Source organism: Coregonus lavaretus (genome assembly GCF_964263955.1).
Source record: "Coregonus lavaretus genome assembly, chromosome: 32".
NCBI classification, from domain to species: Eukaryota; Metazoa; Chordata; class Actinopteri; order Salmoniformes; family Salmonidae; genus Coregonus; species Coregonus lavaretus.
In genome coordinates, this window is record NC_140019.1 from 16926113 (window position 1) to 16941743 (window position 15631).

Here is a 15631-nt window from a genome sequence, read left to right on the forward strand (position 1 = left end):
CAATTCCAATCCTAGGAGCTACGGAATAACTGTTTGTAGATAGATCTTGCTTTAGAGATAATGAAGGCAATTATGCTGGTTATGCAGTAGTAAGGAAAGGATTAGACAACCAATTCTACACTATAGAAAGTGAAAGTTGTGACCAACCATGTTCTGCCCAACTAGCAGAACTAAGAACACTGACAGCAGCATGTAACCAAGGAAGGGATCAAATAGTAAATATTTACACTGATTCAGCTTATGCGCATAGAGTATGTCACCTGTTTGGAGCTGTCTGGAAACAGAGAGGATTTAGGATAACAGATGGAAGCCCAATTCTACATTTTGAACAAATACAAGAACTACTGATTGCATTAATGAGGCCAAAACAAATAGCAATTGTTAAATGTCAAGCACACAAGAAAGGAAAGGAATACGTTACCAGAGGAAATAATGCGGCAGATGAGGCGGCCAAAATAGCATCTAAATGTAAAGTGGCCATACAGGCCCCACTTATTTTGATAGAAGCGGCCCCAGAAATAGATGATACAATAAGAATATAAGACAAAGCCAACATAAATGAGCATACTATGTGGGAAAAAAGAGGAGCAACAAGGGACATGAATAGATTATGGAGAACACATGATGGACAAATAGTGGCTCCTACAACACTTCTGAACTTATGTATTACAAATGTACATGGTTTTGACCATTGTGCAAGCGGGGAGGTAATAAGGAAAATTAGAAAACAAGGTTTCTGGTCTCCATATATGCAAGCAACATTAGATTCAAGATTAGCAGAATGCGAAACATGTGCGCAAAATAATATTAGAAAAGGAATAACGGCACCAACTGGACATATCCCAGTACCAGAGGGACCATTTAAACATTTGGTAATAGATTATGTGGATATGATAAGACCAGTTAATGGGAAAAGGTACATGCTAGTAATAATTGACAGATTTAGCAGATGGGCGGAAGCAGTTCCATCTAAAACTCTAGGGGCAGGAACAGTAGTACAATTCTTAACAAGAGAAGCGATTCCATGATTTGGAATTCCGACAGAAATCAGTTCAGACAATGGTTCAGCATTTATACAGAAAACGGTAAAACTAGTGATGCAGCAGTTGCGCATAAAACTAAGATTGGGATGTGTTTACCACCCCTAATCTCAGGGAATGGTGGAAAGGGTAAATGGAACTATAAAAGCGAAGATTAGAAAGATCTGTGAAAGCACGAGGTTGAACTGGGTAGATGCCTTACCTTTGGCACTAATGAGTTATTGCATGCAAGCTAACAGAATAACGCACCTAACACTGCATTAAATACTTATGGGTTGACCCATGCCAGTGCCAGTTCTTAGAGGACCATATGATGGTCCACTTCTAGAACAGTTGGAAAAAGAATTAGAAGAGTATATCAGGTAACTGACTGATATACATGAAGTTATCTACCTACAGGAGAAAAGCAGAGTTCCAGAACCAGAAGCGAATCCACCACGACCAGTAGAGCCAGGGGACAAGGTCTATGTCCGGGTCTTCAGAAGGAAGTGGAACGAACCGAGATGTGAGGGACCATACATTGTCACCCAGGCTACACCAACGGCCATACGGATAGAGGGGAGCTCGACCTGGTATCACCTAAACCACTGCACCAGAGTACCACATGGAAATTAACAAGAAGAGGAAACAGAAACAGAAGAAGGAGGAGAAGGGATGGAGGCTCGAGCGGAATAACCACTCTCTGCTGGAGCTGGCCAGAATCAGGAGATGGGGGAGGATGGCAGTGGGAATGCTGTTGATGAGCTACGTACTCTGGCTGATTCCCTCAGCAGAGGGACAGACCTCCAATACCTTCCAGACCTCCAAGTCATCCCAGACCTTCAAGATCCTACAGACCTCCAAGATCCTACAGACCTCCGAGACCTTCCAGACCTCCAAGACCTTCCAGACCTCCAAGACTCACCAGACTTCCCCACCATTGATTTCTCTACCCTTGCCTGGTCCCCCTAACAGAAATTGGAAACCAGAACAGTTGAATAAGGAAAATGGCATACTGGCAATGATGAAAAGCACAGGAACAAGACAAAGAAGAGAAACAGACAGGATTAGAATGTCTATTCCTGCACAAACAAGAACCACGATTGAAGAACAGAAAGGGATTGCTATTAAGGAACGAGGGTCAGATGACTATTGGTGTGGGTGGAACCAGCACCGGGAGTTTAAGGAAGTCACATGGGGTAACTGTGATATCAAGATAATAAGAGAAGAAGACAGGTGGATCATAGACATAAGAGCAACAGCCCAAGACCGAGATAAACAATATGATGTAGTAATTACAAGCTCGACATTCCCAGGGGGCAATGCTGCTGAAGTAGTTATTCCCTGGGAATGTAAACCATCTCCCTTACCTATTAGGGCCCCAACAGACTTGGAAGGAGGGGTATGGAAGGAGGCGCTGGAAAATGACTGGTATAAATGGGCACAATATACTACATTCAAACTGAAGAAAGGAAATTGTCTAGTGTGCACTTCCTCTCCCTTAAAATAATTGATAGTAGTACCAAATCCCCACAGCTACCAGGACTGTGCTAAGTTTAACCACAACTTCTGTCATCTAAAAGACGGGGAGAGACCGTATTAACCAGCAGAATGTTTGTCATATTTAGGAAACCCGAAATATAAACAATTTTATAATCGAACAGGGTGGGGGGAGAAGTGTAAGCAATTAGATGTTAGAATAGATCTCGGGAAAATGGAAGCACTTGAGAAATATCAAATAGACTATGAGCAGAAGTATGAATGCTACAACAAAACAAATGCGGTATATAATTTGGGAGAATTCAAGGGAAATGTGGAACTACATGGCACCTAGATAAGAATATCCTTTGGAATGCAGACACCCCTCAAAGGAAAATCTATCATGCTGCAGGGTCAAGTACTGGAGTAATAATTACCCCTGAAGTATGTGAGAATCAGACACTGGCATTACCGCGGACTGCTCTTTATGAGGATCAGTCGTTGGCCGTGGCAGATTTCTTCTGGGTCTGTCAAGGACAACTCAGGGAAACATTACCAAAAGGTTGTAATAGCTGACTGGGAAGCTTTAAAGGTTGATACGAAAGATACCAAATTAAAAAGATCAAAAAGGGCATATCAAGCCAATCCCAAGGTGAAGATAGATGCTATAGGCCAACCCCGGGTAATTCCTGATGAATTTAAAGCTAGAAGTGAAGTTAAATCAGGATTTGAATCAATATTCGTCTGGATAACTCCCAATAAAAACGTAGAATGGATCAATTGCAATCAGCAAAGGTTCATAAATTATACTGACTCAGCATTGACAGCTCTGGGAGAACAAGTACAGGTAACAAGTAGGATGACCTGGCAGAATAGGCAGGCTTTAGATTGGCTCCAAGTAGAAAAAGGTGGAGTCTGTGTTATGTTTGGAAGCGAGTGCTGCACTTTTATTCCAAACAATACTGCCCCAGGTGGAACATTCACTGAGGCAATGATCAAGCATAATGGATTAAGACAAGAAGTCAAGAACAATGCTGGGCAGGACGCACATGCCTGGGACTGTCTGGACTTAACTCTGGGAAAATGGGGAGCAATGTGCACAAAAATGGCAATCATGATAGGCATAGCACTGGTGGTAATGGGAATAGTCTTTTGCTGCATAATGCCTTTGGTGAAATCATTCCTGGTCCAAACCACGGTTAAACAGATGACTGTGAGGAGAACGACCATAAGGACCAGAACCGAATGGGACATGAACTTGACAGAGGTGAACCCAGTCCCAGGGAAACCAGGACATTATACAAATGCTAGTGGGAAGCCCTGCAACATCAAAGGAGGACCACTTGACTGCCCTTATGAAAACCCAGAATGTCTATATGGGGTAGTGGCAGGAGGAGGATGGGCTTGTCATGACTACAAGGACCAGCAACAGCTGGAGGGAACAGGAGCGGGGGATGTCAATCTCCCAGACTTATATCATGTTCCATATTACATTAGTGATGATAAAGACCCTAGAAATGTATAATACACAAAGTAAGCAGAACAATGAAATCATTCCAACATTGCCTAAAATTATAAGATACTAATGAGATATACCTATATAAGCAATATAACAATTGAGATGTACAAACTATGGCTTAAGGGAACAATGCGCGGATAAGAGGCAAGCCGTAATTTCGATTAAGACATTAATGAGCAAGTAGTTTATATAAATATTTGTTCAGCACTTTGGAAATGTACAGCGACAGAATTCAGAACATGGGCTGTTCTTACAGTATTCTCCCTGTACATTTCCAAAGTGTGACTGACGAGTTTCAGAAGAAAGTTATTTGTTTCTGGCCATTTTGAGCCTGTAATCGAACCCACAGTTGCTGATCAATTAGCCTTTTAAAATTATAAACTTGGATTAGCAAACACAACGTGCCATTGGAACACAGGACTGATGGTTGCTGATAATGGGCCTCTGTACGCCTATGTAGATATTCCATTAAAATCAGCCGTTTCCAGCTACAATAGCCATTTACAACATTAACAATGTCTACACTGTATTTCTGATCAATTTTATGTTATTTTAATGGACAAAACAATGGCCTTTCTTTCAAAAACAAGGACATTTCTAACTGACCCCAAACTTTTGAACGGTAGTGTATGTGAGAATGCTATTCATTGACTACAGCTCAGCGTTCAACACCATAGTGCCGTCAAACCTCATCACTAAGCTAAGGACCCTGGGACTAAACACCTCCCTCTGCAACTGGATCCTGGACTTCCTGACGGGCCGCCCCCAGGTGCTAAGGGTAGGTATCAACACATCCGCCACACTGATCCTCAACACGGGGGCCCCTCAGGGGTGCGTGCTCAGTCCCCTCCTGTACTCCCTGTTCACTCATGACTGCCTGGCCAGGCACGACTCCAACACCATCATTAAGTTTGCCGATGACACAACAGTGGTAGGCCTGATCACAGACAACGACGAGACAGCCTATAGGGAGGAGGTCAGAGACCTGGCCTTGTGGTGCCAGGACAAAAACCTCTCCCTCAACGTGATCAAGACAAAGGAGATGATTGTGGACTACAGGAAAAAGAAGAGGACCGAGCACACCCCCATTCTCATTGACAGGGCTGTAGTGGAGCAGGTTGAGAGCTTCAACTTCCTTGGTGTCCACATCAACAACAAACTAACATGGTCCAAGCACACCAAGACAGTCGTGAGGAGGGCACGATAAAACCTATTCCCCCTAAGGAGACTGAAAAGATTTGGCATGGGTCCTCAGATCCTCAAAAGGTTCTACAGCTGCACCATCGAGAGCATCCTAACTGGTTGCATCACTGCCTGGTATGGCAACTGCTCGACCTCCGACCGCAAGGCACTACAGAAGGTAGTGCGTACGGCCCAGTACATCACTGGGGCCAAGCTTCCTGCCATCAAGGACCTCTATACCAGGCGGTGTCAGAGGAAGGCCCTAAGAATTGTCAAAGACTCCAGCCACCCTAGTCATAGACTGTTCTCTCTGCTACCGCACGGCAAGCGGTACAGGAGCGCCAAGTCTAGGTCCAAGAGGCTTCTAAACAGCTTCTACCCCCAAGCCATAAGACTCCTGAACATCTAATCAAGTGGCTACCCAGACTATTTGCATTGCCCCCACCCCTCTTTTACGCTGCTGCTACTCTCTGTTTATGATCTACAGTGAGGGAAAAAAGTATTTGATCCCCTGCTGATTTTGTACGTTTGCCCACTGACAAAGAAATGATCAGTCTATAATTTTAATGGTAGGTTTATTTGAACAGTGAGAGACAGAAAAACAACAACAAAATCCAGAAAAACGCATGTCAAAAATGTTATTAATTGATTTGCATTTTAATGAGGGAAATAAGTATTTGACCCCTCTGCAAAACATGACTTAGTACTTGGTGGCAAAACCCTTGTTGGCAATCACAGAGGTCAGACGTTTCTTGTAGTTGGCCACCAGGTTTGCACACATCTCAGGAGGGATTTTGTCCCACTCCTCTTTGCAGATCTTCTTCAAGTCATTAAGGTTTCGAGCCTGACGTTTGGCAACTCGAACCTTCAGCTCCCTCCACATATTTTCTATGGGATTAAGGTCTGGAGACTGGCTAGGCCACTCCAGGACCTTAATGTGCTTCTTCTTGAGCCACTCCTTTGTTGCCTTGGCCGTGAGTTTTGTGTCATTGTCATGCTGGAATACCCATCCACGACCCATTTTCAATGCCCTGACTGAGGGAAGGAGGTTCTCACCAAAGATTTGACGGTACATGGCCCTGTCCATCGTCCCTTTGATGCAGTGAAGTTGTCCTGTCCCCTTAGCAGAAAAACACCCCCAAAGCATAATGTTTCCATCTCCATGTTTGACGGTGGGGATGGTGTTCTTGGGGTCATAGGCAGCATTCCTCCTCCTCCAAACACGGCGAGTTGAGTTGATGCCAAAGACCTCAATTGTGGTCTCATCTGACCACAACACTTTCACCCAGTTCTCCTCCAAATCATTCAGATGTTCATTGGCAAACTTCAGACGGGCTTGTATATGTGCTTTCTTGAGCAGGGGGACCTTGCGGGCGCTGCAGGATTTCAGTCCTTCACGGCGTAGTGTGTTACCAATTGTTTTCTTGGTGACTATGGTCCCAGCTGCCTTGAGATCATTGACAAGATCCTCCCGTGTAGTTCTGGGCTGATTCCTCACCGTTCTCATAATCATTGCAACTCCACGAGGTGAGATCTTACATGGAGCCCCAGGCCGAGGGAGATTGACAGTTCTTTTGTGTTTCTTCCATTTGCGAATAATCGCACCAACTGTTGTCACCTTCTCACCAAGCTGCTTGGCGATGGTCTTGTAGCCCATTCCAGCCTTGTGTAGGTCTACAATCTTGTCCCTGACATCCTTGGAGAGCTCTTTGGTCTTGGCCATGGTGGAGAGTTTGGAATCTGATTGCTTGATTGCTTCTGTGGACAGGTGTCTTTTATACAGGTAACAAGCTGAGATTAGGAGCACTCCCTTTAAGAGTGTGCTCCTAATCTCAGCTAGTTACCTGTATAAAAGACACCTTGGAGCCAGAAATCTTTCTGATTGAGAGGGGGTCAAATACTTATTTCCCTCATTAAAATGCAAATCAATTTATAACATTTTTGCCATGCGTTTTTCTGGATTTTTTTGTTGTTATTCTGTCTCTCACTGTTCAAATAAACCTACCATTAAAAATATAGACTGATCATTTCTTTGTCAGTGGGCAAATGTACAAAATGAGCAGGGGATCAAATACTTTTTTCCCTCACTGTATGCATAGTCACTTTAATAACTCTACCTACATGTACATATTACCCCAATTACCTCGACTAACCGGTGCCCCCACACATTGACTCGGTACCGGCACCCCCTGTATATAGCCTCGCTATTGTTATTTTTACTGCTGCTCTTTAATTATTTGTTACTTTATTTTATATTATTTTATATTGTATTTTTTTGTGTATTTTTTTAATTCTTTCTTAGAACTGCATTGTTGGTTAAGGGCTTGTAAGTAAGCATTTCACTGTAAGGTTGTATTCGGCGAATGTGACAAATACAATTTGATTTGATTTGATTTGATTTAGAACATGAGGCGACATCCTTGGATGCCCAAATACGGTGAAAGAAATGGAGGTTGCCAAAATCAGGGAAGTTCAGTCTGTTTCCTATGCCGAGGTGGTAAAAAGCGTAGAAAGTCCAGAAGGTCCGATGGTAGTGAATGCCAGTAGATCTACACTGCAACATACATTTACTTTAGCCTGCGTATCACCAGCAGGACATATAAATTATTAATGTAAAGAAAGTGGACTTTGTGTCTTTTATAGTGATGGTGGTAAATGGCACATCACAAGTTGAAAAGAAGTCAAGAAAGATCAACATCATTGTTTATGCAACTAAACTATTTCTGGGTCTAAAAGATTTCACATCCAAGGAACTACATGGAATACTGTCTCGTGTTGTCTCATTTGAGTTTTCGAATGACTGAAGGAGTGGGAATGTATATATTTTTGTTAATTATTATTTTTTTAAATGTAGTCTACATTTTTTGTCATTTAGCAGACGCACTTATCCAGAGCGACTTACAGTTAGTGAGTGCATCCATTTTTCATATTGGCCCCATGGGAATCGAACCCACAACCCTGGCGTTGCAAGCGCCATGCTCTACCAACTGAGCTACAGGAGGCCCTAGTACAGTTTGTGAGGATTAATGTTAATTTTCCCTTCCCATATGGAATTTACTTTTATTTTTTTTCACCCCTGTCCAGTTGGTGGCAACAATACACCTTTTGCGTGTAGTTCGCCATAAAACCCAAAGAAGAAGTCTTATTAATATCTAACCAACTAGCTGTTCTGTTATCCAGACCACTCATGTACAGTTGTCACGGCAAAAGGTCAAAATGGATATATCGTAAAAATTCATGAAAACAAAAATGAGCTTTTTGGTCTTCATTTAAGGTTAGGGTTAGGCATAAGGTTAGCAGTGTGGTTAGGGTTTGGTTTAAAATCACACCTGTCAATATAATACGTTGTCATCCCTACTGCCTCTGATCTGGCGGACTCACTAAACACAAATGCTGTGTTTGTAAATTATGTCTGATTGTTGGAGTGTGCCCCTGGCTGTCCGTAAATTTAAAAAACAAGCAAATCGTGCCGTCTGGTTTGCTTAAGATAAGGAATTTGTTGTATAGCATTTACTTTTTACTTTTACTCAAGTATGTCAATTGAGTACTTTTTCCACCAGAGTACATTTAAAACCAGATACTTTTAGGCTCAAGTAGTATTTTACTGGGTGACTCACTTTTACTCGGGTCATTTTCTATTAAGTTATCTTTACTTTTACTCAAATATGACAACTGAGCACTTTTTCCACCACTGTCACTAATCAATGATCATTCATTCCAAAGATTCTGTGGCGACTTAGTACACCATATTTGCTACTCCCAAAAAAGTCAGCGGACGTCTTCGTATAATTACGGTCAGCTGCGTTATTCACCGGAAGTCGTTTTGTGTACACAGACAGAAACTTGGGCCTTGGCCAGGGGCTGCTTTACAAGTGGGATGCATTGATGAGCGCTACATCCTTTGGGTTCATGCTGAATGTACTGAGATTGTGACAGACGGTTAAATGGTGTCCCTAGACAAGGCAAGAACTAGATGTATGTCAGGAGAAGTGCAGTACTATCGTAAGGAGAGTTATACTTGGAATACGGAGGAGGAATGGAGGGAAAAAGAGAGGCAGAGGAGGTCTAAGAGAGAGAGGGAGGAAGAGGGTGAGCTTGAGTCAGTTAAAAATGGCGGGAAAAATTGAGATAGTTTGTTAGAGAAGAATGGAAGAAAGTGTAAGCAGAGTGAGTTGAAGACAGGAGGAGAAATGGAAGTGAATGAGGGCGAAGTATTGGAGGTGGTAGGTGTGGTGAAGTTCTCGGAGCCCGAGGTTTGCACCGAGGGTCAGGATAATAATGAGTCTGTGACAGTAGGAGTGACGTTTTTGAAAGAAGTGGATCCTTGCCTTTTGGCTGATCCATTTGTGGTTTCAGGGTGGGTGAAAACAGAGTTGGGTGCTGTGGAATCGGTGAGGGTAACCAGAAGTGGTCTAGTGATAATTGTTTGTGTTTCTGCTGGTCAGAGGGAGCAGGCGCTCCGTGTTAAACGAATGGTGGCAAGAGATGTGAAGTGTTTGCTCTCAAGAAAAGGGCACCATTGAAAGGTGTGATTACTGGGGTAGCAGTAAATGTGAAAGCTGACCAACTGAAGGGGAAGATTCCCGGTGTTTGTGATGCTCGTCGATTGGTGCGACGCAGACAGGGTGGCGTGAGGGAGAAACAGAAGAGTCATTGTCTGTTCTTCTGAGTTTTGATGTTGAGTCTTTGTTAGGATATATAACTTATCCGGTATGAGCGTTTGTGCCAAATACATTACGTTGTTACAGGTGTCAAGCTTATGGGCATGTGGCAGCAGTGTGTAGGAGGGAGGTTCCTAGATGTGAGAAGTGTGCAGAAGGGCATGAGACAAAGGAATGTAGAGGAAGATGGGTCAAGGGGGAGGGATCCTGAGAGGAATGGTGTGAGTAGTAGATCTGTACCAATACAGATGGATAAACCAACAAGTGATATATGTTTCAGTAAGATTGGATTTTTGGCATTTATAGCAATGGTTATCAACTGTACTGCAGGGATGGAACATAAGTTGCAGAAAATAGAGGTTGTGGTGGCAGCTGCAGAGAGGTATTTGGGTGTGCGAGACTTGACATCAGAAGAGTTACAGGGTGTGTTAAGTGGTGATGTCCCATCCTTTCAGGCTGTTGGCCTGAAGTAGGAATAAATATATTTAAATAGTGGAGTATGGTAGTTATTATTATTTTTATATTTTTTGTGAGTGTAGTGTTAGATGGTAGGGTATTGGTTGTATTTTGTATTTTTTAAAGCAAAGTATAAGGGAGTTATACTCCAGTCTAGTAGGTGGCAGTAATGCAACATTTATTGGATGCCAACAGCCGTTAAACCTTATCGAAGAAGAAGAATTGTACACAGACAGACGCGTCACAGCTTGTCTGATCTGTTTTCCAATTTCTCCCTCTATCTTTTATGTCGCCAGCTATCGATGTCAACAAACATGCAGGCTCATCTGTCTTTACAGACACAACTTGCTTCGATAATGGACGTGCTTGCTAGAGCGGCCGTTGACGAGATCAGTCAACTCTTTTCCGAGAGCTCGGCTGATTTGCACTTGGAGATTTCTCGCAGCTACAAAGAAAACGACGCTCTGAAAATGAGGATGAAGGTGATGAAGAGCGAGCTTTTCTCCCTGCGGCTACAAAGGGCGAGTACACCGCGCGGCAGTCGCTTTTCTTTCAGCAGAACTTTATGCAGGCCTCGGGGGAAACTCACAGGTTGGTTGAGGTTCTCAAACTGCTATCTGGGAGACATCGGGGTATCACAGATTATCCATTATATTGACCAGATACTCTAGTGGCCGCTCGAACAAAATGTCTTTAAAAATGGAAGACAGCTGGGAGGAGGCACTATCAGGTGGGACCTTTCTAGCCAATGAGAGGGCAGATACGTTTGTGAACAACAGGCACAACGGTTTCCATTAGTTTCTACAGTCACAAAATCTATATCGTAAAAAATAGTGAAAACAAACATTTGCTTTTTGGTCTTAATTTAAGGTTAGGGTTAGGCATAAGTTTAGCAGTGTGGTTAGGGTTTGGTTTAAAATCACATTTTAATAAGATAAATAGTAGAAATGGGCGGGGTTTATGACTGTGTCTGAGGTAACTAGTGACGACCAGGCACAACTCTGATATAAAGTGTTTTTTCTCAAAGTTGCCGGGATGTCACGTGTCCTACTTATATCAGTACACTCCTAACAACCTAACCATTAAGACACTTCTATTCGATCAAATAAGCTACACATAGCAAATAAGCCATTACATCTTTTGTTAACCAAATTCGACACACTCATTGACCTCCATACAAAGACTTAGCTTGCTGTGAGAAAAAAAAAACGAAATCGCAACCTGCTGGAAAATACAGATTTTGGGCTCAGTTATCCCTCTTGCTTCACCTCATCATCTCTGGGTGGATTCCGTTGGATTCGGTTTAATCAAAACGAAAAACATTTTGCAACATAAACAAGAGTTTCTATTGGCCAAACCTCCTCGTTGTTCTGTTTGCTCTGTTTGCTTCCATTTGGTTCCTAGAGTAAACGGTTTTCTCTCGGACAAAACGTTTTGCAACTGAATCCGACTAATGAATACAAGCCAGTCAATTCAACATAATATGTTGGAAGTGGAATGGTTTTTGACCTTTGCTCTCCCTCATAGATAAGACACCTGAGCACCAGACAGCCGTTTACAGCAGGGATGATGCTCCTATTACAATAGGGGAAGAGGAGATACCATCCACAGTCAAAACAGAGGTGAGTGGCAATAATAACAGCTCATCACACATCGCTGACATAGGCTACTACTACTCTACAAACTACATGTGTTTGTTTTATGGTTCAGTGTGCAGATGTGGAGAGTCCAGATGTCATCTTGATAAAAGATGAGGAGGGGCCTGAGGATGACTTTGGAGGATGTGGGCCAGATGCAGGTGTGTAGAGGAAGAAGAAGAGAAGGAAGAGGATGATGGGATGGTATATAGACAATTGACAGCCAGATAACTACCAGATAATATTATCGTTTTGTTTCCCGTAGGTCATGATGGTATTTGTGGTGAGAATGTTGCCATGGTGACGCCACAGCCGGAACATGCCACCCAGAGACTAGGTCACGATGAGGGACTGTACAGCATGAACAACCCTCATGCTCATGGTCGAGGTGAAGGAGCGCTGTGCAGCGTGACCAGTACTGAGAACTACCCTTTCTTCAGAGCCCCAGAACTGCCCCAGAGTTTGCCCTCACACTCTGGTCTGCTGCCTGACCACACAGTCAACCATCAGATGCAGCTGAATACTCATTCTATTGGGGAACCTCTGCCAGGCAACCCCCCAATGAGGGGCGTGCAAAGTGACAGAGGGGGTCTGCCGAGAGGGGATACAGGAGGACGGGGTCTGAAAATCGTACAGCTAGCTTCCCTAGAAACCACCCCAACAACAACCTTGGCAACAGGGGGTGTGACTGTGAGGCGCCCTAGTCATGTAAACCAGTTCCAGCGCCACCACGTCCCCCACGGTACCAAGCCATTGTTCTGTAGCGACTGTGGGAAGCGCTTCTCTCGCCGGCTTGACTTGATCCGCCACCGGGTGGTCCACACAGGAGAGAAGCCTGTCATATGCAACCTGTGCGGGAATTCGTTTGTCAACAAGACGACACTGAGGGTCCACATGCGTATCCACACGGGGGAGAAACCGTACATGTGCTCCTTGTGTGGGAAGGGCTTCACCCAGAATGGCAGCCTGACCATCCACCTGAGGACCCACTCTGGGGAGAAACCCTACAGCTGCTCCCACTGTGGAGCCTCGTTCAACAACCCCAGCAACCTGCGCAGACACATGGTCACACACCCAGAGCAGGCAGGGACACTGACACTCTGACACACACAACCTCACCGGTGGCCAGTGGAGCTTTAGGCTCTTTATTTTTCTTCAGCATTCTCTCATTCTTGTTCTCTCTCGCTCGCTCTCTCTCTCTCAATTCAATTCAATATATGCTTTATTGGCATAAATGGGTTGTTGCCACTGTGGCCAAAGCAATGTATATGAAGTATTACATAAATGAACAATATGTTTGAGCAACAATAATCATATACACTGAACAAAAATATAAACGCAACATGCAACAATTTCAACGAATTTACTGAGTTACAGTTCATATAAGTAAATCAGTCAATTGAAATAAATTAATTAGGCCCTAATGTATGGATTTCACATGACTGGGAATACAGATATGCATCTGTTGGTCACAGATACCTTTAAAAAAAAGTAGGGGCATGGATCAGAAAACCAGTCAGTATCTGGTGTGACCACCATTTGCCTCATGCAGCGCGACACATCTCCTTCGCATAGAGTTGATCAGGCTGTTGATTGTGGCCTGTGGAATGTTGTCCCACTCCTCTTCTGTGCGAAGTTGCTGCATATTGGTGGAAACTGGAACACGCTGTCGTACACATTGATCCAGAGCATCCCAAACATGCTCAATGGGTGACATGTCTGGTGATTATGCAGGCCATGGAAGAACTGGGACATTTTCGGCTTCCAGGAATTGTGTTCAGATCCTTGCGACATGGGGCCGTGCATTATCATGCTGAAACATAAAGTGATGACGGTGGATGAATGGCACGACAATGGGCCTCCAGGATCTCGTCACGATATCTCTGTGCATTCAAATTGCCATCGATAAAATGCAATTGTGTTCTTTGTCCGTAGCTTATGCCTGCCCATACCATAACCCCACCGGCACCATGGGGCACTCTGTTCACAACTTTGACATCAGCAAACCGCTTGCCCACACGACACCATACATGCTGTCTGCCATCTGCCCGGTACAGTTGAAACCAGGATCCATCCGGGAAGAGCACACTTCACCAGTGTGCCAGTGGCCAGCGAAGGTGAGCATTTGCCCACTGAAGTCGGTTACAACACCGAATTGCAGTCAGGTCAAGACTCTGGTGAGGACGACGAGCTTCCCTGAGACTGTTACTGACAGTTTGTGCAGAAATTATTCGGTTGTGCAAACCCACAGTTTCATCAGCTGTCCGGGTGGCTGTTCTCAGACCATGCCACAGGTGAAGAAGCCGGATGTGGAGGTCCTGTGCTGGCGTGGTTACATGTGGTCTGTGGTTGTGAGGCCGGTTGGACGTACTGCCAAATTCTCTAAAACGACGTTGGAGGCAGCTTATGGTAGAGAAATGTGTTGTGTGACAAAACTGCACATTTTAGAGTGGCCTTTTATTGTCCCCAGATCTTGCTGTTTAATCAGCTTCTTGATATGCCACACCTGTCAGGTGGATGGATTACTTTGGCAAAGGAGAAATGCTGACTAATGGGGATGCAAACAAATTTGTGTACAAAATTTGAGACAAATAAGCATTTTGTGCATATGGAAAGTTTCTGGGATCTTTTATTTCAGCTCATGAAACATGGGACCAACACTTTACATGTTGTGTTTATATTTTTATTCTGTGTATATCAACAAAAACAATTATACATTATTATACATTCTCTCTCAGTCTGTCTTTCTCTCGCACTTCCAGCCCCAGACTGGAACCCACCTCTGTCCCTGTCTCTTCTCTCTTTCTCTCCCCGATTTACCCTCTCTCTGTTGTCTAGATGCACATACTACATAAAGTTACTGTATGACTAGTTTTAGTATGTAGCCTACTCTGGCCCAAATGAATAAACATTTGTTTTGATATGAAGGAATTAATTAACAAATGTTTTTTTTTTCTGACTCAGTGGCTGCACCACTAAGCCAAAACTCATATATACAGTGCCTTCGGAAAGTATTCAGACCCCTTGACTTTTTCCACATTATGTTGCAGCCTTATTCTAAAATTGATTAAATAGTTCCCCCCCCCTCATCAATCTACACACAATACCCCATAATGATGAAGCAAAAACAGGTTTAGAAATGTTTGCAAATGTATAACAAAAAAAAACCCCGGAAATATCACATTTACATAAGTATTCAGACCTTATACTCAGTACTTTCTTGAAGCACCGTGGGTAGCGATTACAGGATTGAGTCTTCTTGGGTATGACACTTGGCATACCTGTATTTGGGGAGTTTCTCCCATTCTGCTCTGCAGATCCTCTCAAGCTCTGTCAGGTTGGATGGGGAGGGACAGCTGCACAGCTATTTTCAGGTCTCTTCAGAGATGTTCGATCGGGTTCAAGTCCAGGCTCTGGCTGGGCCACTCAAAGACATTCAGAGACTTGTCCCGGAGTCACTCCTGTGTTGTCTTGGCTGTGTGCTTAGGGTCGTTGTCCTGTTGGAAGGTGAACCTTCACCCCAGTCGGAGGTCCTGAGCACTCTGGAGCAGGCTTTCATCAAGGATCTCTGTACTTTGCTCCGTTCATCTTTCCCTCGATCCTGACTCGTCTCCCTGCCACTGAAAAACATCCCCACAGCATGATGCTGCCACCACCATGCTTAACCGTAGGGATGGT

At 43.8% G+C, this 15631-nt stretch overlaps 1 protein-coding gene across 1 annotated transcript; it reads left to right on the forward strand.

Annotated features, from left to right (window-relative positions):
• The first annotated feature begins 10546 nt into the window (after window positions 1-10546).
• Window positions 10547-14890, forward strand: LOC311107841 (uncharacterized protein). The gene is made up of 4 exons (XM_084150407.1): window positions 10547-10907; window positions 11844-11938; window positions 12027-12114; window positions 12219-14890. The coding sequence occupies exons 1-4, from the start codon at window positions 10619-10621 to the stop codon at window positions 13055-13057; spliced, it is 1311 nt and encodes a 436-aa protein (XP_084006533.1). The 5' UTR covers window positions 10547-10618; the 3' UTR covers window positions 13058-14890.
• Window positions 14891-15631: the final 741 nt, after the last annotated feature.

Excerpts from the sequence above, each read along its gene's own strand:
- LOC311107841 (XM_084150407.1), top strand. The coding sequence starts at position 10,619 with ATGTCAACAAACATGCAGGCTCATCTGTCTTTACAGACACAACTTGCT. Across the intron at positions 10,908-11,843 it reads GCCTCGGGGGAAACTCACAG|ATAAGACACCTGAGCACCAG; the intron begins GTTGGTTGAGGT and ends TCTCCCTCATAG. Across the intron at positions 11,939-12,026 it reads CATCCACAGTCAAAACAGAG|TGTGCAGATGTGGAGAGTCC; the intron begins GTGAGTGGCAAT and ends TTTATGGTTCAG.